Source organism: Semicossyphus pulcher, unplaced genomic scaffold, assembly GCF_022749685.1.
Source record: "Semicossyphus pulcher isolate SPU_LCO1_2020_fin unplaced genomic scaffold, fSemPul1.0.p SCAF_3, whole genome shotgun sequence".
Lineage (NCBI taxonomy): Eukaryota > Metazoa > Chordata > Actinopteri > Labriformes > Labridae > Semicossyphus > Semicossyphus pulcher.
In genome coordinates, this window is record NW_027211704.1 from 14496685 (window position 1) to 14519862 (window position 23178).

General features: G+C 41.0%; 1 protein-coding gene across 1 annotated transcript; it reads left to right on the forward strand.

The window, feature by feature from the left end:
- Window positions 1–22649, forward strand: LOC138606560 (sodium- and chloride-dependent GABA transporter 2-like). The gene is made up of 14 exons (XM_069679027.1): window positions 1–193; window positions 1004–1138; window positions 1599–1739; window positions 2044–2131; window positions 3419–3551; window positions 5411–5545; window positions 5713–5816; window positions 7746–7870; window positions 9741–9853; window positions 9937–10074; window positions 10313–10415; window positions 15863–15963; window positions 17639–17809; window positions 22314–22649. Exons 1-14 carry the CDS (start codon window positions 1–3, stop codon window positions 22461–22463), a joined length of 1830 nt encoding a protein of 609 aa, XP_069535128.1. The 3' UTR covers window positions 22464–22649.
- The last annotated feature ends 529 nt before the right edge of the window (window positions 22650–23178 follow it).

Sequence of the window (23178 nt, forward strand, 5' to 3'; positions counted from 1 at the left end):
ATGTCTAGGGAATTCCTGAAAGGGAACAGCCTGGAGACGCCTGGTCAAGAAAACAGTCTGGTTAAGAAGACTCAGCTCTTGGATCGTGGCCAGTGGGCAAATAAGTTGGAGTTCTTGCTGGCTGTGGCAGGGACCCTGGTTGGGCTGGGAAACCTCTGGAGGTTCCCCTATTTATGCTACAAAAATGGGGGAGGTAAGCATGATTCACATTTTGAATGACGCTTTTATATTTACTCTTCTGCACAAAGTCAAACAACGGAGCTGATTCAGAGTGTAATGTCTAAAAATGTGGAAAAATAACCTTGGCTCATTCATGAAATCAGATGATGAGAAAGTTGCTTGTGCATCGCTCAGAGCTACTGTTAGAAAATACTTTTTCATTGTGTAACCAAATTAAATTAAAAGTACAAAGGAGACCATTGTATAACTTCTTTGGTTGTGAATTATTAACATAAAAAAGGTTACGTTAAGTCATATTAGATGTGTTTATAACGCCACAATCTGTGAATAGATGGGTTGAACTTTTTTCATATTTATGGGATTGATCAAAGTCTTAAAGCACAATCTCTTTATCTTGCAAAGAGAAAGAGCCTTTTAGCTTGCATGCACACAACATGAACAAAAACGAATGATTGTGTATAACAAATGTTACGTAATCACATTTCCATCCGAGGGCGGGGCGGCTGTGGCTCAGTGGTAGAGCCACCTCTCAATCTGAAGGTTGGGGGTTCGATCCCTGACTGCAACAGTCACATGTCGAAGTGTCCTTGGGCAGGACACTGAACCCCAAAAAGCCATCGGATATGAACGCATAGATCCTAAATGGAAAATGGCACTTAGGTCATTGCCATCAGTGTGTGAATGAGTGTGGGAATGGGTGAATGTGACATGTAGTGTAAAAGCGCTTTGAGTGGTCGGAAGACTAGAAAAGTACAATATAAGTACAGTCCTTTTACAATTTAATCAGAGACTACAGTAATTGTTCCATGCATGTTTCTCTCAGGTGCATTTCTGGTTCCGTATGTCTTGTTTCTCCTTTCCTGCGGTATTCCAATGTTCCTCCTGGAGACGGCCATGGGACAGTTCACATCCCAAGGCTGCATCACCTGCTGGAGGCACTTCTGCCCTTTGTTTGAAGGTCGGTTTGTTGAACAGAACAGAAATGCATTATGTAACTAATTTATATGATAGGAAAAAAAGATACAGCAAGCAGTAATGTAAGGTTAAAACAGTAGAATAATCTTACAAAGATGTGCATGTATTGCTAAAAACGTATAGATTCATGCCGCATCAGCTGAAGCAGGTTTCCTGTCATAAGCTGATCCAACTCTTACTCAGAACAGCTGTGGTTGGTCTACTGTAATTTTAGATTAGCAAAACTCTTGCACTTTTATTTTCATCTAGAACATCAAAGTTCATGTACCCTGTAAAACAAAATATTGGTCCCTTTGGTTAAAATCCTGTGTGTAACCTATTCATCAACCAATATCTGCTCTCTGCACTGACTTTGTGTGCACACAATGAAAACACAACAAATTTAGTTTTACCATCAACTGCACCTGCTGGCTCAGCTGACCTACACATATCTGTCTTCTCAGGGATTGGTTACGCTACCCAGATTGTGATTGCGTACGCTGCTGTGTCATACATCGTCATCCAGGCGTGGGCGTTCTTCTACCTCTTCTCGTCCTTCAGGGCCGAGGTTCCCTGGGCCAGCTGCAGGAACTCCTGGAACACAGGTACATATGCAGAAAGGAGACCCGTGTGTGTTGCCATCATATTATTTTGGCTTTATAACAGCAGTTAAACTGTTCAATTACAGTGGTTGGGTGAGGTGGCTGTGAGTTATGGTTTCCACTATTGTTTATTCTGGAGCCAACATTAATTTCTTTCTCTCCTTAAGTGGAGCGTCAGTCACCTGCTATAAGTGTAACATAATTCAGGGTTTGAAGAGAATGTAAATCTGTATTTGACTTCTATTTTGACATATTTATGTACACTTTGATGAATTAAATGAGTCCCTTCTGATCTTTTATTCCTCAGAGTCTTGTGTTGAATTTGACAGAAGAAATGTGTCATCCAACTGGACAGCAGCTGCCAACGCGACAACACCTGCGACAGAATTCTGGGAGTAAGTGTCATTTACACCTGTCTTACTTTGAAGCTCATATCGCATTTCTTTTGGAGGCTGAACAGTCATACTAGCACCCTGTTGTTTTTGAGGGGTTGTCTTTTTCTTGTGATACCGTCAGTTCAAATGTCAAGGCACTCATTGTATCTGTAACTCTTGTAATTTTAGCCATGCTGGCGTCATGGATGAAGGCATGTCACAGTCAGTCTTTTAGTTGGTCTGATTTCTTTACAACTCTCGGATTTAGGTCATAAGGACAACTATTATCCTTATGACTGAAGACATTTTCATTAGCTGCAGCTGTACGTGTTTTTTGCTAATCTGCATATGTTAGCATGCTAATACACTTATTCAGGATGCCGAACATGTTAAGCATGATTGCTTCCTTAACATCAGCATGTTATTGTTTTATTGAGCATGAAGAAGTTCTTGATTTGGGTTAAATTTGCCCAAATACTATGGACCACTTTTAGTGAATTAAGCCTTTCTTTTTTTATAGTTAAAAAAAAACAACATCCAACAAGTTCCAAGGATCTGAACTTTAAAATATCTATCATTATGCATCTGTTACAGCCTGATGCCTGCATTTCAATTCTACACATTTGGTGGTTAACATACAAACATAATAGAACGCAAAGACATGAAGAAAGGATGTGAAAGAATTCTCCTTCATCCCATCAACAAATAGATAACATGCAGAACATTTAGGACACTATGTATTTAAGGCAAGTGCCGTCATGACGTTTTTCAGCCAAGTCGATCCATTTTTTCAGAATGTATTTTTACAAGAACGCCGCTGGAAAAACTTGTGGCTCTGCGGAGGGAAATTTTTCCACATAAAATTTGGCCATTTAACTGGTCGAGAGAAAAAACGGTGTAATACTCCACACATGCCGGCCAAATTCACAGAGGCAAAAAAATGAGTCATCCATGTTTTTTTTCCATGTCACATGCCGAGCTAAAAATGGCAAAATGTAACCACAGGGGAAAATTATGCTATTATGTGTTCAGGGCAGTTATGTCAAGTAGCAGAAGTATTACTTCTGTATTCAAGAGTTGTGAGCATCAGGAATACCTTAGATACTTGTGTAATTTAAAATTAACTTGTGGAGGGACAAAAATGTTTGCTTATTTTCTACATGAATGTGGTTACATGTGGTCAGAACAACATCTGTTCAGTCATTCATCCCTGTCAGAGAAAAGGCCTTGGTTGTTATCGGTCATTTTAAACAAATCTCCCAGTGTTTTTGTCTCCAAACAGCTTTGGTAATATGTGTTTCTTTTTAGGAGACGAGTGCTGGCTATATCTGGAGGGATTGAGGAGGTTGGGAGCCTGAGGTGGGAGTTGGCTCTGTGTCTCTTACTGGCCTGGATCCTCTGCTACTTCTGTGTGTGGAAAGGAGTGAGATCCACTGGAAAGGTAGCATTTTTCTTTAGAAGATAACTTTCGTGTCTGTGTGTATTCCCTCTTTGTTGTTTTAGATAGCGGCGGATAATAATGTTTAACAGAGTTGTTAAATTTTTTTTTTTTCAATTTTAACTGAGATATATCTTCTTTTTGAATCTTTAAAAAATTAAGCATTTACATGTTGCTACTCTTTTGTGTTATTTTTTAAATTATAAAACCTGTATGTAACAACTGTATGATACCTCAACGTTAGTAGTTAGAGGAGATATGAATAGTGAAGCAAAAATGGTAACACCCCTTCGTATCTCAGGGCCCCAGTTGGGCCAGCTCAGTCAAAAAGTCCTGGACACCCCCCTGCCTGGAATGCAATCTTGAAACCCATCTGTTATGATAGTGACAAAGCTATTTTAATAGCTTTTTGATATGGCAATATCTGCTTACAGTTTAGAATGTAATTTCACCAGTCACAACAAAAGGAACAAACTTGTAAGCATAACACAAACCGCCTCCCCAACCCCACCCTCTCACACCTCAACAGCAAAGCCATCACACACACAGAGCACATATCATTGCACATGACCCCGGACACCCCCTCAACTCATCCTTCACACTGCTTCCATCAGGTCGCAGATACAGGACTCTGGCCTATAAAAGGGCACGCTATGGCAGGAGTTTTGTTCCCTCTGCATAGCCTCATTCAATACCACCCAGTAACTGAAGGGAGGGAAAATGCTGTTATGTGTCATGTCGTTATGTGATATGCCTTTTGTACATGGCATTTGTGTAACCTACATGTCCGAGATGCACTGTAACATTGATTATCTTGTAACTATGGCCCCTGTCAATGGGTGGGACATGTTAGATAGCAAGTGAACATTTTGTCCTCGAAGTTTAGCAACTTTGACAAGGGCCATATGGAGCATCTCCAAAAATGCTGCTCTTGTGGGGGGGTCTTCCCGGTCTGCAGTGGTCAGTGCCTACCAAAAGTGGTGAAGGAAAATAGGTGAACTGGCGACGGGGTCACGGCAACCAAGGATCATTGATGCGCGTGGGAAGCGACCAAGGCTGGCCTGTGTGGTCCGATCCGACAGAAGAGTTACTGTCGTTCAAATTGTTGAAAAAGTCAATTCTGGTGCCAAATATCTCAGCACACCTTCAGAGGTCCATGCCTCGACAGGTCAGGTCATGCAGGTGCAAGGCAATCAAAAAACAACAGCAAGGAAAATAAGCTCACACACCCACTCAATGCCACACAAAAAAAATTCCACGCAACAGTCTCCGTCAGGTGATAGTTACTATCTAACTAATAATATCTATTACATATTTACGCTTCTTTAATGTAGGTACTGTGAAAGATAATGAGGAATAAACAATCAGGCCTTTAATTAAAGGAGGAATCATTTATTTTGTAAATACTAGTTGTAAATACTAGTTAAATACTAGTTAAAGCACTGGGAGACACGACCGAAGCTGATAATAACGGAGTAAAGTAATCACTGATATTCCGCAGAAAACACGAGCTAAGCTCTTGTTTTTATTTTGCTGTCGTCCACACAAAGACCATAAATAAGAATTTCACTGGTGCTTGATTGATTACACTGTAAAACATGAGTTGTATTAAGAAGTATTATCAATTATCTTGGCAGCTTAAGAATGACAGGAGAAGAGCTCAGGTGTGTTTGATGCTTCTTAAGCAGCTGCGTGTTCAGGATGTAATCTTTTACAACGTCTCCTCGATATATGCCTATTTCCTTTCATGTAACTCCAGCTTGTAATGCACCTGCTCTATTGTAGCTTCTAGTCAGATTCAAATAATAAATTATGAATTAAAACGTTAAAAGCATAAACCTGCATATGTCTCCTGTCGACAGGTAGTTTACTTTACAGCCACTTTCCCGTACGTGATGCTGGTGGTTCTGTTGGCTCGTGGACTCACTTTACCGGGGGCTATGGACGGTTTAGCGTTCTACCTCTATCCAGACCCGAAAAGGTTGGTGGACCCTCAAGTAAGTAATAATTCCAAACATTTAATATAAGTATAAAGACAAGCTACCAGCTTAATCGCCTCCTTCTGGAAGCCTTTAAACAATTGTATTATTATAAATGAGCAGCAGTCTTCACTCTTATGGTAGTTAAAGTGGTGAAAGTTGACTAATATCTGGCGTCTGCTTAGGTTTGGATGGATGCTGGTGCACAAGTTCTTTTCTCTTTTGGGATTTGTCAGGGGAGTTTGACAGCTCTGGGCAGTTACAATCAGTATAACAATGATTGTTACAAGTAAGTGCTCTCTGGTCTGTTTTTCATTTAAATGCATCACTATAATAACTGTAGATTGTAGCGTGAGATTCTAGACATTTGTTTTTCTAATCCTCACATTTACGAAGCTGGAACCAAATAACGCTCAGCTTATCTGCTTAATGAATGACTTACTGAAAAATGCTGTGAAATGAAAGAAGAGCCTTTGTTTATATGCTTTTTTTGTTTAATTATACAGAAGCTGACATTAATGATAATATCTGTTTGTTGTCGCGTTTTTTTTGGTATTATTTCAAACCTCTGGTCTTACACATTACAAACAATTGTGATACAATATTTTATGAAAACTGCTGAGTCATTCAAGAAGATATAGGAACATAAGTGTGCTCCTAAAGATGTAGAAAAATGACACGAGGAGGTTTTAAAGCCGCTTCACTTTTTGTAGAAGTGTTCGATGATGGGAGCATCTTTCATTTTATTCTACCAGCATAAATCTTTGTTTTTAGCTTTAACCCATTAATGACTATCAACTAAATTTAGGATGTTAAGTCTCACAGATTTTTTTCTGTTGGAGGTGGAAATACAAAATTTGCTGTGGAAACTACAAATACATGTGGCTACACAAAACAAAATTACAATTTTTGATTTTGAATATGTGTCATGCCTTAATTGGTTGACAAAGTTGTGTTTTTGTAAAGAAACAAAATTCTCAAAAACAAGTTCAACATTCATTTGTCATGCTAAATATCCAACTTACACTGAATCATATTATATATATTTCATATATATAGTTGTTCTGAATCCAATGATACCAAGCATTTGATTTAACTCCTTGTAGTTTTTGAGATACAGCCATTTCTGTAACATACTATCTTTAGTTGATAGACACAAGGGTAGTCCGTTTCCCACTGGAAATACAGGTTCCTGTGATGACATGTTCAAAAACTCTCGTGCACTTAAAGACCAGATAGACTCACGTAAGAATGAATCCTTAAAAAGCAGTGGATTATCAAAATTCTTTTTGAATATAAATTGTAAGAGTCTAGACTATGCGTGTATGAAGGATTATGAAGATGTGGTATTCCTAACCTGTTGGTTTAGATGTTTTTTTGTGAAAAATCAAAAAACCTGCTTCCCCTTGTGACTAACAACTAAAAATAGTCATTTAAGAAAAACTGGTGCTGTGGCCTCAGACTTTGACCGATTTGATTGATTGCTAAACTGAAGGAGTATATTAGTTTGATTCAGCATTTCTGTCTGTCTACAATCTTATTTTTTTAATTGAAATAAAAATAAGAAGAGTATTGAGAATGGAAAATAATATTGAAAGTTAAAGTATAACTCAGTTTGGTATTATTGTTTTTTGGGCAGAAGTGACAATATCTTGACTTGAGGGTTAAATTAGGGAGGATAGGCATTGCTATGCATCTATCCGAATTGAGAGGTGGCAGTGGCTTGTCAATCAAAAGCTAAGCCAAAAAGCACACTCTGTTCTTTTTTCTATTTTGTTATAAATGGGAACATAATTTGCAAAATAAACCTCATTCTCTACTGAGGAAGGCTTGAAACAAGTGACTGTGACAATAAACTTGTTAGAAAAATATTTACTGAGCTTACACATCAAGTGAGAAGTATGAAGTGAGACGTAGACTTCTAAACTTCTTTTGCTACCAGTGGAGTCGCCCCCTGTTGGCCATTACAAAGAATGCAGGATTAAGGCACTTTAGCATGGGCTTTACTTTTCAGATCCTGGTGCTATTATTCACTTATAAATGGTCAGCTTATTGAGAAAAATGTCTAAAAGCTCTCAATATATTGATATTGTGATAAAAATGCAAATGTGGTCGTAAGGCTTCACTGTTACCTTTGTCGTTACTGCTTCCTTCTTTTTGTAACAAAAATGACCGAAGACTCAAACATTTGCTCACTACTCTTTGTTTGTTTTCTCAGGGACACGTTCGTTCTGTGTTTGGTGAATGGCGGGTCGAGCTTTGTTGCAGGGTTTGCGATCTTCTCAGTTTTGGGCTTTATGTCCTACGAACAAGGACTGCCAATATCTGAAGTGGCTGCTTCTGGTAAGACCACCATGTAATTATTGTGCTTCATAGGCAGAGTTGAGAGTAGAGCTGTTCATTATTGCTCTGTAACCAAGACTGTTTGAGCCTATATGGTTTAAAAATGTGCATTATGCCTCATTTATGCTGCATGGTATTGCTTGACTTTGGTTTTTGATGTCCAGAGATGTGGGGAGTAGACCAACAAGGAACCAGGTATTCTTCTGGTATCACCTCAGCAATGGTTCTAAGTGAAATCACTATTAATGTGTTTTTACTATATCTGGCCATTTTGAAATGGAAACTTCCAGTATAATAATGTACTGAATGTAATGCTCTGAACAACCATCAGATCTATTCTTAAAATTAATCTGTGCTATTTTCACCTAAAATGTTCAATATTAAGCTTCAACGACAAAAATAATCTGCAATCCTTTGACAACATGTGTGCTAAATTCAGAGCATAATTATAATTCTGGGCATCGAAGTCGTAGTATTTTACCCCAAAGTGATTGCCAAATAGTTTTTTTTGACAACAATTTTTAGTTTAAAGGGGCTATATGTGTATGTGTATGTGTATGTATATGTATATGTAAGATATATATATGTAAGATATATTTATCAATCAAATATCATTTTTATTGCCAATGTGTGAAGGGATAGTAGAGGAACTGATACATCGAGACCTTCACCACGTTCCTCCATTGGCCCTAACAACCTGTGGGCAGATTTTTATGTAAAGCACTCGGGACGGTTTTTCCGCGAAACAAGAGGATGTGACGTTTCTTCTATTTGCCAATATCATTGCATTACCCGCCTAGGTTACGGCTAGCCAGCCAGCTGTAAGCTGGCAACAAGCTACCATTAGCTTGTCTGCTATCACAGACGATTTGCCAGTTGGGCAACGTAGCAAAACACTGTCGAGTAGATAACATCAGCTAACTCACGCAGACTCCCGGGGTTGACCTGGCTGGTAATTGAGTAATTTGCCGTTTGGTTACGAAGCACAAGGCCAGATCCATGCAGTGTAGTTCTGTTAGAGCTAGTTGGCTAACCTTAGCATGCTCGCTAACATTATGACAACCAAAATACTATCCAAGTGCGTATGTCAGTGTTGTCAATCTAGCTTGACAAATAACTTTGCCACCTAACATGATATTAACTCAGGTATTATGAAAAACAGTGTTGATTTTGGACAACATGATGCCGGTCAACATGATACCGGTCAATTAACACGTCTCCTCAGTGAAAAGTAAACAGAGCTGATGAGTTCTGAGACTGAGCATGCTCAGTTTCGTGTGTCTTCGGCAAAAACCTGGGATGCTCGTTCATGCGTGCGAGTGCATACAAGAAGGTTGACCGACCATGTCGCTAGGGATGAGGATTTTCTGAAAGTTGCATATAGCACCTTCAAGACAATAAAGCTAAACCTTCCTTCCTGGCCTCTAATTGTTTCAATGAAGGGCAGGAGTTGCGCCCCATGTACTCGATGCATCGGCCACTGGTTTGACTCCGACCTTGGCCCCTTAGTTCCCACTCACTGTCCTTTAATTTATTTGTATGTCCTTAGGAGATTAATGTGCGAGACCCAACGATGTCCAACCTGCAGCAGATGAAAACATTTTCCCACACACCCCTATACCACACCCTATCCTTCACACACCCATCCCAGCACCAACAACACCAGATGAGAGGGCCCTTTAGCGCACACAAACACACCTGCTGTAATTCTGATCCAGGCTCCTTCTTATTCTTCAAAACCCAAAGGAACACAACTTACAACAACTTACACCATATTCTCCATAAGAGACTGAAGACTGAAGGTTAAAAGATGTCACACATGACCTGGTGTATGTTTATGCTAATGTTACCAACATCTTCTTAAATCCAGGGCCTGGCTTGGCTTTTATCGCCTATCCACGTGCAGTAGCCATGATGCCTTTACCACAATTATGGGCTATATGTTTCTTCGTCATGGTCATCTTGTTGGGTGCAGATACACAGGTGAGACAGAAACTAATTTGCATTAATCAGTCATTCATCCTCTGTTAGTTTTTGCAGATAATAGCTTTGATTGTTTTTGACAGTTTGTGAGTTTGGAGTGTCTGATGACCTCGGTGACCGACATGTTCCCCACCGTGTTTCGAAGAGCTTATCGTCGAGAGCTGCTGCTGCTCTGTCTCTGTTCTGTCTGCTTCTTTCTCGGCCTCCTCCTCGTCACTGAGGTGAGAACATCACTTGTTTATTTGTGTTCTCTTCACAATGAATGAAACAGCTAGCGTGTTCTTCCACAAAACAGAACCATACTGAAGCACTGCTGCCTTTTTCCCCTTTACAATCTGCCCTGGACCTATCTTACCCTGCATTATTGTAGTCTAATTATATCAAACAAAAACTGTACAGAAGTGTGTGTTTACCTTGTGTTTGATGTGCACTAACAACACCCCCTCTATCTTCCCGCAGGGAGGCCTGTATTTCCTTCAACTCTTTGACCATTATGTTTGCAGTGGAAACAATCTCCTCCTTCTTTCAGTGTGTCAGTCGATAGCGATTGGATGGATATATGGTAAGTCATTCTGCAAATGATCAAAAGTTTACTTTTATTTAAAATATTTTCTTTTTTTTTAATTATAAGAAGCTAAATGTACTTTGTGGAATCTAGTGGGAATCACTGTAATCAATGACACCGTTGGACAAGTTTAGGCGAGTAAGCATCAGGGACATCTACCAAAACAGTGATGTGACATAGTGACATGAACAAGGCTGCATCACATCAGTTACACTTTTGTTTTGTACTGTTATATCATATATTGTACGCTAAAATCATCACCGTTGGCCAGAGGCAGTTAGGTTGAGGAAAAGATCGTGGTTCGGGCAAAAAATGCAAAATACTTAGAGGCCTATTACATCGATGTCAGAATAAAGACCCAACCAACCAAGTAGCTGGACCAATTTTTATGTTAAGTATTCTAGCACTATTTAGTTGTACATACAGTGTATTCCATTATAACACTATGGTGCTCAATTTTAAGAATTTATCTCATGTCTTCTAAAAGTCATTTAAAAAAGTCAAGTTGCAGTTGCAGCTGGGTTTAGTCGAACATTTGCTTATCCTTAAAGTCACCAAAGACCCAATGTAAGCTGGCAAGAATTTATCAGGCATAAAACACTCAGTGTGTGAACCAGGACGTAGGGCACCTCCCATCAGAGGTTTTGTAAGGTTTCATTTATTAAAACTATTTTGATAAAAGCCAGTAGGGGGCACTAAATACATTACTTAAAAGCTTCATTCAGTGGATCGTCATGTTTTTGGCCTAATGTGAGGTCAAACAAGCAGCTAAGATTAAAGCACCACTAAGTCACTAACTGGTTGGTTCCGTGGAGGACACAATGAACTTCAAACCCAGGTTTGTTTGAGCCTTTTAAAAGTATCTTAATTATATAATAACTTACACCTGCTGTACTTGGTCACTTGATTTAGTAGATGCTTCGTTCATTCAGTTCTTATGCCCCCTTTACGCGCAGTTTTGTTCTCTCCATCACTCCTTTTTAAGCTCATCTAAGCTTGATGGACATTTAACCCTCTTACGGAGAGGAGTCTGGTCTCTTTTGCACTCTTCTATTGACTGTGAATGAAAAAAAGGGATCGAAGAGCTTTCTCTATCACGCCATATAAAAATATCCTTCACGCTGCCGCCATGTCAAGAGGGATTTAAAAGCTGCCTCAGAGGGGTGTGGGGGTTTGGGTGAGAAAGGTATTTGTTATGGGAAAGTGGTTATAATTGTTACAAAAGCATACACAATTGTTACTTTTTAATCCCACTTTAAAACCTAATTAGGGCCCGAGCACCAAGCGGTGCGAGGACCCTATTGGATGTGCTCTGTTTTTAGGGCCAGAGCACCCAACGGGTGGCTTTTGTTAGCATTAACATGCCCCAAAACTCATCAAAGTTGGCGTGCGCATCACCAGTAGGAGACATGTACGTGTGATCGTGCTTTTGTGAATGGGCATGGTAAAATGGCTCACTAGCGCCCCCTAAAGTTCAGCCCCTCACACAGGTTTTACCTACATGCACCAATTTTCCAATTTTGGTACACATATGCATCATGTCAGGACCTACAAAAAAGTCTATTATGGACATACCCTAAACCCAACAGGAAGTCAGCCATTTTGTATTTTGTGGTCATTTTTGGCCTATTTTGCCATATTCACAGGGTCCATACTTTAGCAAACTCCTCCTAGGGACTTCCTCCTTCCATCCTTTTCAAATTCGGTCAGTGTATTGACAAGACATTGATGATCAAAACTTATCAAAAAAATTGAGCTTCGTCAATGGGCATGGCCTTGGCGGGGGGTCAAAGTCTGATGTTTTTTTGGCTAAATGCCAAATACAGAATATCACTGTTATCCCATGCACAGTGTTCCATCTTCTTCATATTCCACATGTATCACAAGCCGCCCGGCCTACACAACTACAGGAAAAAATTTCCCATCAGGCATTGCACCCCCCACTGGAAACAGGAAATTACATGATTTACTCTACAAGCCCCTCCTCCAAGGTGGTAAAACATATCAACATCAAACTTTGCCCAGGAAAGCCTTAACACTTTGTGGAAGGTTTATGAAAAAACAAGGTGAGGTTTCAACAGAGGGTGTGACCCTGGCAGCACAGCGAATATAACCTTTGCCATGATGCCTCGCCATAACATTTAGGCATTGATAACTCGGCTGTACTTCATCATATCTGCACCAAATTTCACAGACCCACCCCAAACAGATCTACACACTCATTTTCTTACCAATCCTATAGCGCCACCCACTGGAGAGTCAACTCTCATATACATTGTCCAATTTCCACCAAATTTCACTGGTTTGAGGAGGCTACTGCCCTGAACAGATCTGCGTATACATTTTGGGTTAGAGCGCCACCAACTGGGCAGAGCATGTATCAACTCTCATGTACATTGTCCGATCTGCTCCAAATTTCAAATGTATGATGCCAGTCCCGACCTGAACATATCCACATATACACTGTTCGTTCATACTCATGGCGCCACCTACTGGTAAGAGCCAGCAATGACTCTCACTAACAATGTTCAATCAGCTTCAAATTTCACATGCGTGATTATAGTCTCCGCCTGAACAGGTCTACGTAATAATTTTTCACTTATACTCATAGCACCACCTACTGGTGCACAGCCCCAACACGCCCCAGCATGGCCACGAGTGCAAGGGCCTGTTCATCGCTGCTTGCAGCTTTAATTACGGGCCGAGTACCCGACGGGTGCAGGACCCTATTAGGGCCAAGCACCAACATATACGTTTCTGCAGGTCATTAGTAAACATCTGTGAGCATACTAATGATCTACAGAGGCTGGTATTTCTAGCTCCATCCACCAGTCGGTTTAGAACTGAAGAAGCCTTTTGAATGAGAGGTGAAACATCTTCTAGAAGTTCAACTAAGCCCAGTCGCCTTTTGGATTAAGCTTTGAATTAATTTGCCTTATGATTGTCAAAAGATGCACAAGATCAAGTTTTAAATTGTTAACTACACTTTCAGGTGGCACTTCACCTTTACTAATCTTACAATGACAAGTGTAACAAATTCACAACTCACCTGTATCTAACCACTCACAAGGCATTACACGGTCCTGACTACATTTATGTAAATCAGGGGTGCCCAATCCTGCTCCTGGAGAGCTACCTTTTTGCTCCACACCTGATTCGAATGTTTTGCTCATTATCAATCCCCTGAGAAGCTTCAGTTGATAACGAGCAGATCATTCAAATCAGCTGTGTGCAAGAACAGAGAAACCTTAAACATGCAGGAAGGTAGCTCTCCAGGAGCAGGATTGGGCACCCCTGATGTAAATAGTCTGTAATACATTTAGCTGCAACTGAAGCAATCCCCCTGCTGTGATTAAAAGCATCTCTTTTACAATTTTACACCTGATGTCTCAACAACAACCTATGGCACACACTGCATACAAAATCTGGACCATCTTTAACTTTATCCAAAAACTGCTCCATTACAAACTCAAACTGCTTTGCCGTTACTTTTGTTTGCTGCCTTTTCACAATATTACCTTTAACACACTTTTTATTCTCCACATTTGCACGATACTTCTCCCAACTGATGGATTTCACTTTTTGCTTGTGCAAATGATTAAAGCGATATTTGAGTTTACTCTTTTTTTTTTCACTTTCCCTGTGCAATGTATGTTGTAAATAGTTTTGTTTACTGTAGACCTTAACTTTCTCCCTTTGGAATTGATTTTGAAAACACTTTTGTTGGGGCGCTGGTTTAGCTCAGCTGGTAGAGCAGGTGCCCCACATACAGAGGCTACAGTCCTTGTCGCACTGATTGCAGGTTCGACTCCCGGTCTGCTGATCATTTGGTGCATGTTGTCCCCCACTCTCCCCTCCCAACATCCCCTGTCTATCTTCAGCTGTCCGATCAATTAAAGGCAAAAAGCCCAAAAAATAAGAAAATACTTTAACTTTCTCTCTATGCAATTAATCTTCTACATATTTTCTTCTACTGATGGCCTTAAGCTTTTCTCTATGCAATTCATCTTCTATATATTTTCTTTTACTGATGGCCTTAAGCTTTCCTGATGTGTTTAGCGATTTCTTTTGCTACTCCTATCCTGAACTGTCTCTCTAAGCAACTCATTGTCATGATATATTTGGAGACTTATTTTCCTTCTCCTTAACTTTCTGTCAGTGTAACACATTTTCACGATATGTTGTTTTACTCCTAACTTTGTCATGATACATCACACTTTCCTGCTGTTTCCTCTTCCATTCAAAGTTCTTTGTCCTTTTCAAATAATTTGAAATAGAAGTATTTGCTTTACTCTTGGTCTCTGTTTTTAACATACCCTTGCCTTTCCTTCTGAAGTTATACCTTGTCCGACATGAGTTATCTATTTTGCACAAACCAAAGCAAACCCGTTTCTCATCTTTAACACAAACAACCACTTCAAGGTTATTATTCTAATCTTGTTTCAAATATATTCCTTTATTTCACTGACTTGTATTCTTACAACTATATTTAAGCCATTTGCCACCTTTGTTTATAAATACATTTAGGCCAAATGCTTTTGCTGTTGCTTTTATTTCTATTTCTGTATGTATATACACACCTATACACACATTGATAACAAGATCAATAACATACAATAAATTGAAGCACACTGAAATCATAAATACATTCAAGTATATATTAACTTTTGATAAAAAAATCTATGAATCATTATAACATGATATTAAACATATAATACAGCATAATTAGATTTATTATATACAAATAATATCTAACATAAACAAACGTAATACATAATAGTCAACATATCCATAGACACATACACGTTTGATGAAAATATGTGTTGGTGTGAAATCAAAGGCATTAGTGTAATATTATTGAGATAGTAAGGTTCAGAGTAGTGTCATTTAATCATAAGGCATGTAATAACACTTTAAATCATTCATATTGTTAATTAAAACACTGCTAAATAATAAACTACAATAAAGTAGGATAAGAAACTACAGTAATATTCGTTGGTCAATTAGCAGTAAATGTGCAGCATAAATAAATATCTCTTCAGGTGTTTTTGTCATTCTGTGTGTTTTATGATGTTACTGAACAGACTGAACAAAACTTTATTGGCTGTCAGTAATCCGGTTATGAAGAAGAATGTTTCATCAGTTAGGTCGTCGACACTTTGATGCTGTGAACCGTCAATAAATGTAAACATGGTTATTTGTAAAATCACTTTACAGATGATGTAATGTTTTTAACCGTATGTGTGTGTCTCTGCAGCTAAGCAGCACATTAGTATTACGTCAGCTACGCAATAATATTGTATCTTAGACTAATTGGTGACTTTTCACTTAAAACATTCATCATCTTCGAATATGTCTATGAGGAAAATACAAACTGCGAAACTCTGTGATTTTGTTTTTGTTCATGTGTTTGACCGACTAATGATTTCTCCTTTGATTCACAGGAGCAGATCGTCTGTACGACAACATTGAAGACATGATAGGTTACCGTCCATGGCCACTAATGAAGTATTGCTGGCTTTACGTCACACCCACTGTTTGTCTGGTGAGTGAAACACAGTTTCTTTAATTCCTACAAATGGAAAAAAGAGAAAAGTAGGGTGATATATTTGTGTTTGAGTCTTTTCTGTGAAAAAGTGATGAAGGAATGAAAATGTAACGTTCTTTTCTGTCATCCTTCTACTCTAAAATGTAATCACCGGCTCTTTGTACATGTGTTGGGTTAGAAGTGGGAGGTGAGGAAGAGAATGAGATGAGGATTTAAAAATGTGAATTGATCAGAGCTGAGATTACATTTGGACCAACAGGGTTTGTAATGACACGGACTCTTTTGTTTGTTTCCAAGGGGAAAAGAACAAGTGTACTTTACAGATAAAATATCACATACTGTGAGGTGATGCAGAGTCCGAGGAACAAAGAGAATCATATAGCCACCAATGTTTTTATGGCATATTATTCAGGATGGTAGACACAGTGTGACTCTGACAATAGAAAGAGGTTCCCTGTAACTTATTGAATATATAAGACCAAAGAAAACTTGTGCTTTAACAATGTATACGATGAAGGAGAGAGGGAAACAAAGGAGAGTTATACAAAAATGAATGAAACTGCAAACCGACTTTCAGATATCAAAACTGATCTGAAGTGTCCAAAGTTCAGGCAGCAATCCAAACAAATAATGGCAGCGTTTTCTTGTGAACAGAGCCCAGTTATTTTACATCACCATACACTACACAGCTTTGAGTTAGTGTACTCCAGGTCAAAGTATGTGCAGGCCATAAAAGCCTCCACTCTTCTTGGAAGGCTGCAAGAGTGTTAGCAAGGTCAGGCAGCCATGCTGGCTGATAAGACTCTTCCAAAAGGTGTTTGAGGTCAGACAAGTTTTTTTTTCAAAGGTGCTTCAACACCTGGTTTGAAGGCTTACAGTATTGTGGAGCGAACCAGGCAAAAAGAACACATTGACCTTGACACTGTGTTAATTTATCAAGAATTAATGGAAAATGAGCACAACTTCAAATAGCCACCAACCAGAATTTAGACGTCTATTCTGAGCCTGACTGTTAGTTTGGTCTACAGTTAAAGACCCCGTTTACACCTGGTATCAGCATGTGGTCTGAGTGTTCAGATCACAGGCTGGAGCACAGTTGTAAGCACACCCAGGATGGATTGAGGGATGATATCCGATCACTCAGGTAACATGTCTACATACGTCTTGCAATGTGTTTGACATGTCCTGGGCCACCGCCCAATCATAGACCTGTCATTCTTGACTGATTTAAGATTTCTCGGCTGTGTGAATTTTTTTTTTTAGACATAATTTACGCAGTAGTGCAAGTGTGCAAGAAAATCTAACTCGGGTCGAGTTGTTTAAAACATAACTCAAGATGCTGATTTTATTTTACTTCTGTTGAAACAGGAGAAAGCCTTCCCCAATTATAAATATGTGCTCTAGTATTAAGTAAGATATTAGCCTTGTCAGAACTAAGCAACTTAACTTGGCCATAAATGGTTTGAGGCCATGAAATAAGACCAGTGAAAGGTTCATACTGTATGCATGTGTGTTAAGTTTATTGAGAATATTTCCAAGTGTTCTCCATAAACATTAGACTCTTTATAAACTGGTCTCCACTGAGATCTAAGAAAACATCCCTGGGCTTGAGTTGAACCTCAGAGTCTCAGTTGGAAGTTTGGCTTCATGAAACTATGTTATATTTTTTCAGGGTACCTTCATCTTTTCGGTGGTGAAATACAAGCCTCTGAAGTTCAACAAAACATATGTCTACCCGACCTGGGCTTACGCTTTAGGCTGGTCCCTTGGATTGTTCTGCGTTCTCCTGGTTCCTCTGTGGATGATCTTTAAAGTGACTCGGATGAAAGGGACGACAGGGCAGGTATGTACCCAGTAAAGAAAAATGAATATTCAAGGTCCTACAGGATCTACTGCTAAAACGATTTGTCAATGGAAAGAAAACTAATCACCAACTTTTTAGATTTTCATTTTATATTTATATGGGTTGGTTTAAAATGTCCAAAAATGTCTTCATACAATTGTCAGCATTTGACATTGTGATGGACGGTGATGTAACTTGGCACCGGGGCAGAGCAGGGTGAAGGCGCATTTTTTTGTTGTTGTGTACTTAGCAATGCAGGAGCAACAGCATGACAGACTTTCAAATTGAGTCTCCAATTGATTAAAAACCACAAAACTAAATATGAAGAAGGCGGTGAAGGGTGATATAAAGGACAGCGTGAGGCAAGGCGGCACGACTCACGTGTGTTGGCTCAGATGCACAGAGCAGCCAACACAGTGATGTGCTGGTATTCATTCATTTATTTAAAATGTTTTGACTTTTTATGCCTTGATTTTTTAGAGAGAGGACAGTGGATAGTGGCGGAGGGCCGAGGGTGGGAGTTGAAACCGCATCAAGGACATTAGCCTCTGTACATGGTTGCCGATTTAACTGCTGAGCTAAATCACAGATGTCCAAGCGAGGCAGGTACAGCGAAAGTCACGTAGGCTGAGTGTTACGTTTATGAGCCCTTGTGGAAAGGGATGGAACAGGGCCCCCTGTGCTGACTGAGGAGGTCCCAGCAAACTGGAAGTTCCCATGGCTTCCCGTCTAAGAGGGGGGTTATCCCTGAGAACCACATCATGTGGGGCCAATACGGGGCCAACAGGATCAGCCTCGCCTCCTCCTCCTAAACTCTCTGCAGCAGGGATGGAAGAAGACTGAATAGAGGGAACACATACAGCAGTCCCTGAGGCCATTGGTGTGCCATGGCGTAGATGCCCAGGGGGCAGTGACTCTTCCTATGGTGGCGCCAGATTTCCACAACCACTTCCGGGTGCAGCCTCCTTCCCCAGGGGCTGGGCCTTCTCTGGAGAGAGGGTCTGCCCCCAGGTGGGTCTGGAATCTTCCACCACCTGAGGGCCACCCACAGCCTCCTGGTGACCCACACTGGGGCTTGCAGGTGTCTCCGTGGGCATAGCCCCAGTCGCCACAGACACCTCTGCACCGGGCACATAGGCACACCCCGAGCGATTCCTGCCTCCCCTGAGTCACCCTCCCCTGCGGGTGCCGTCCTGCTTCGGGACGAGGAAATATCAGGAATAGAATCCTGCCTGCCGATCTTCTCTCCTCACTTCCCTGATGGCTGTCTTTGCCAGGAGAGTGGAGATCTCTGAGTGCAAAGCCTCTCTGTGCTGGGGGTCTGCGATGATGGAAAATGCAGCTATCCTCATCACTGGAGGAGCACTCATTAACTGAAGTCGGTACCTTTTGGTCATTGTTGAAATGATCCAGGGGTCTGCCCTCAGGGCTTCCCATGATGCCCGAATTCCTCGAGGGCAGGGGCAGGTTCGGGGTGGCACTACTGTCAGGAACGAGGTGAGAGCTGCGGTGGCCTTCAGCCACCTCTCCTCCGTCTGTTCTGTCTCGCCCTGCTCTGCTGTGATGCCTCCAGCTGGCCCCTCAGATTCCCCTGACTCCAGGTAGGCTGGGGTTGCTTTGGCTGGTGTGGCTGAGGCTGGTGCCATGCCCAGTTCTGCCTTAAGGTACCTGATACCTCACAAGCACAGCGACGAGCTTCCTGTTCCTGCTGAAGCATCCTAGCAGCATCAGGACCAAACATGGCAGATGGCTTGACGGGTAACTTAAGTAGGCACACCCTGTCCTCTGGCTGCAGCATGGACTCATCATCATCAGAGGCTGCCAGGGTGAGAACATTCACCTCCCCTTCTGATTCGGGGGAAAGAGTGTAGTTCTCTTCCACCAGTCCAGGAGCGGGAGGCTTATTAACGGTCGCCTGAGGCTCTTGTGACCCAGGTCTCTGACCCCCCCTTTTGTCGACCACGATAGTGAAGGGCAAGGGGGCATCACTGCCTGCTGTACCCTGCACTACTGTAGCCGCAGTCTTGTGGCGCTTAGCCGACCGAGGTCTTAAAGCAGGAGTAGGCAGCCGTTTACCAAGCAAATGTCAACGTGCCTCTCTTTGTCTTACTGACATACAAAAACAGCTCATGCGTGAGGCTGGGTTGTCCCTGGCTGTTGATGCATGCACAGCTCCTAAACAGAGCACACATTAATCATGTCCATCCTCTATGGGCATTTTCACACCACAGCCCATACAGGGAGGTCCCTCACTGATTGCCATACTTTGCTTGTTGCCAGGCAACCAGAAAGCGTCTCTCTCTTCTTCTTTTTTTTCCTGCAGCCCGGAAGTGTACGCGCGTGCTGTGTCTTATGTTTGCAGCATTAGCGGCTAGCTATTGCCACGTTTTGTTTGGACAAGCAGCAAGCACCCCCACACTATTCCCACCAACTCGGTCAGCTTTTGTCGTGTTGGAATATGTTTGTTGTATGACAAGAAGAGTGCATGCTTTTGATGTTGACTTTAGGATTGCTGTGCCTGGATGTGTTAACAGAGCAGATCTTGTAATACATCCTCTTTACGTCGAGCACGGGAAGGATGCCATGCTATACCCGCCGAGCATTGATAGCAGGCTGTACCTGAGCGCGTTAGCAGTGCGAATGCTGCAATACGCTGTACAGTACCCTTCTCAGCTCTACTGGACACAAAGGGATGCCACACTATACCTCCTGACTGGGTCAGCTTTGATAGTAGGCTATACCTGGATGCGTTAACAGAGTGAATTGTCCCATGGACCAGCTCTCTTGCTTACACAGCGCTAAGTGGATTCTTCGCTAACTATCCAAACTTCTCTCTTGTAACCTCTGCTCTCTCATGTCTTCCACTCCCAAATGGAAATCAGTGAATCAGTGATTGCATGCACACCTGGGCCTTTTATGCACGCAAATGCGGCCAAATAGGTGGTGTGTCTTAAATGAGTATTCATGTCAACTGTCCAAAGGGGATCAGTCCCGTACATATGAAATATGTAGGGTGGAGAGATAGTGTCAGGAAACGGGGGGGGGTGGGACACAGGTGCAGACCCAGGGGTGTCTCAAAGTTATCCCAGAGGGATAACCACAAAATCGCAGTAGCGATAGATTGGAAAGGGGAGGAAAAAGACAACGAAACTGTATAGAGCCGCTACAGGCTTCCTTAATGAAATAAAGCACTAAAGTGATTAACTAAATCACCGCTGCCAAGCAGCTAACTCAAAACCAAAATTGTCCAGGAGAGCCAGAAAACTCAAAGCTAAAGGCAAAGGCTGCCCGGGAGGCCTTTGATAACCCAAAAGGCTGGAGTCACACAAACTCTCCAGCACCCCAAATTATTCCCTGGGAAACCAATGACCACCAATACACATAAAGTTCTGAGTTGGTGTTTGCAGATACACCGACAACTAGAGATGCCACATGGAGAACCTCTCACTACCTCTGAAGGTGAGATAATGAGTCAGCCCAGGGCACTGGAGACTCAGGGTATATGAAGACTTCCCACACCTGGGCTTAATCAAAGCCAATCAGTGCCACACACATCGTTTGCAGTGAGTTGATTCTTTCACCACTCTCACAGGGCCGAAAGGTTGAGTGCCCTCACAGATAGTCTCGATACGATAGAGAACAGCAGAATATCAACGAGGCCCTCTGGCCAGACATGAGCCTCAAGGACATGCAGCTGCACTTTCCACCACACTTGACTCAAACACTTAACCCTTGTGCCCTGCTCAAATTTACTACACTACCCTCTGGACACATTCGTGGCCAAAAATGCATGTAATTTTTGCGCTGAAGGTGTCCAGAGGGAGTATCTGACACTACATAAAAAATACATATGCAATCAAATCAATTTTGTGGCTAATCTTTGACAGGTCCAAGACTCTAATCACCACCAATGTCCCCTCCCCCTACTATATATTATATGGAAAATAATTGTTTTTTTGTAATAAATAAGGAAATAGAAACATGCCAGAGGAGGGCATTCGTTGACACAAAAGACGCCTAAAAATATGAGAAATTAGATGTGGGAGGCCAGGCTCTATTTGTGCTTTTGTTCTGTACCCTTCCGGTACTTAAGGCATAAAGACAACAATTTAAATATTGATTAAACTGATTTTTTTTTAATGATAAAAGAAGAAAAAAAATGAGATTGCAAAGATATTCAGTTTACTATCACATAAGGTAACAGGCCGATTAATTTAATTGAATATATGTACCAAATTTAATTACAATCCATTCAATTATTGAGACATTTGTGGACCTCATGGTGGCGCTAGAGGAAAAGTCAGGGGATCAACTGATCAGTGTTCCTCCCTTTGAAAAAAAAAATCCTTCAAAGGAAGGAGAACTGAGGGAGCATTGTAAATGTTTAAGTTGTTTATTTTATCCTTTTTTCAACATGTTCCTACCCACCAGTTTGGAAAACCTGCACTGCACTTCAATGTTGTGACTGATGTGGATTTGTTGTATTGCCACCCTGTTCCCACAGAACCTCAGGCAACTCTGCCGCCCCGAAAACAAGACGCACACCACAGCAAAGCAGCCAGAGCAGTACCCTTTGAACCCAGACAACACACTTACTCCTGCTGCCAATGAATACAAGGCCAGTGGGGCAGCTGAGATGGAGATGCAAATGTGAGACATTTTTTAATGTTTTAAATGTGATGTTTTTATCTGAAACTTAACAAGTTTTACAAGCTAATTATTATTAGGGACATATGATGAGCAATAAATTCAGAAGACTTCCAGCTCCAGTGAGTTCCCATATCAGGTCCGCATCCAGTACAATAAGCAGCGAGTCTTGTGTGACTGTTGTAGAACTACATAGGGCACAAACAGTATTGAAGACAAAGCTTAGACAGTTTTAAATACTATTGTTAGTCAAAGCCTGAAATGTTTATGATTATTGTAATGCTTCAGTATGCCACATTAATAGAGCATCAGGATCATTTTGGGGTGTTTTTAAAGGAGTTTTTTTATCAATGGGTGGAGAACAAAGTGCCTCTGGATGCAGCTGGACAGAGCTACAACCAATCAAAGCAACAAAAGCAGTAACATAGTGCGACAGTGTGCATTAATAATCTAGATGGTGAAGCATTGAAAAGTATTCGAACAAAAGTTTTTGAACATCAGAAATTTGAAACACAAGTTGTTATTTATGGCGGCTGACAAGTGCAAACAAGCTGCAACAATGCTAATTAAAAAACACACATGTTCCAAAACAAACTGAAATATTCTGCAACTGACTAAACCATGAATTGTTTATGTATTTTTAGTGCGTTTGCAGTTACTGCATTTTGTTTTGTCTTTTTTTTTTGCCACTGCAGCGTGTTTGTACTTGTCAGCTGCCATTA

Coding starts and splice junctions, on each gene's coding strand:
- LOC138606560 (XM_069679027.1), top strand. CDS start 1: ATGTCTAGGGAATTCCTGAAAGGGAACAGCCTGGAGACGCCTGGTCAA. Junction 2,132..3,418: donor CCTGCGACAGAATTCTGGGA/GTAAGTGTCATT, acceptor GTTTCTTTTTAG/GAGACGAGTGCTGGCTATAT. Junction 5,817..7,745: donor TATAACAATGATTGTTACAA/GTAAGTGCTCTC, acceptor TTGTTTTCTCAG/GGACACGTTCGTTCTGTGTT.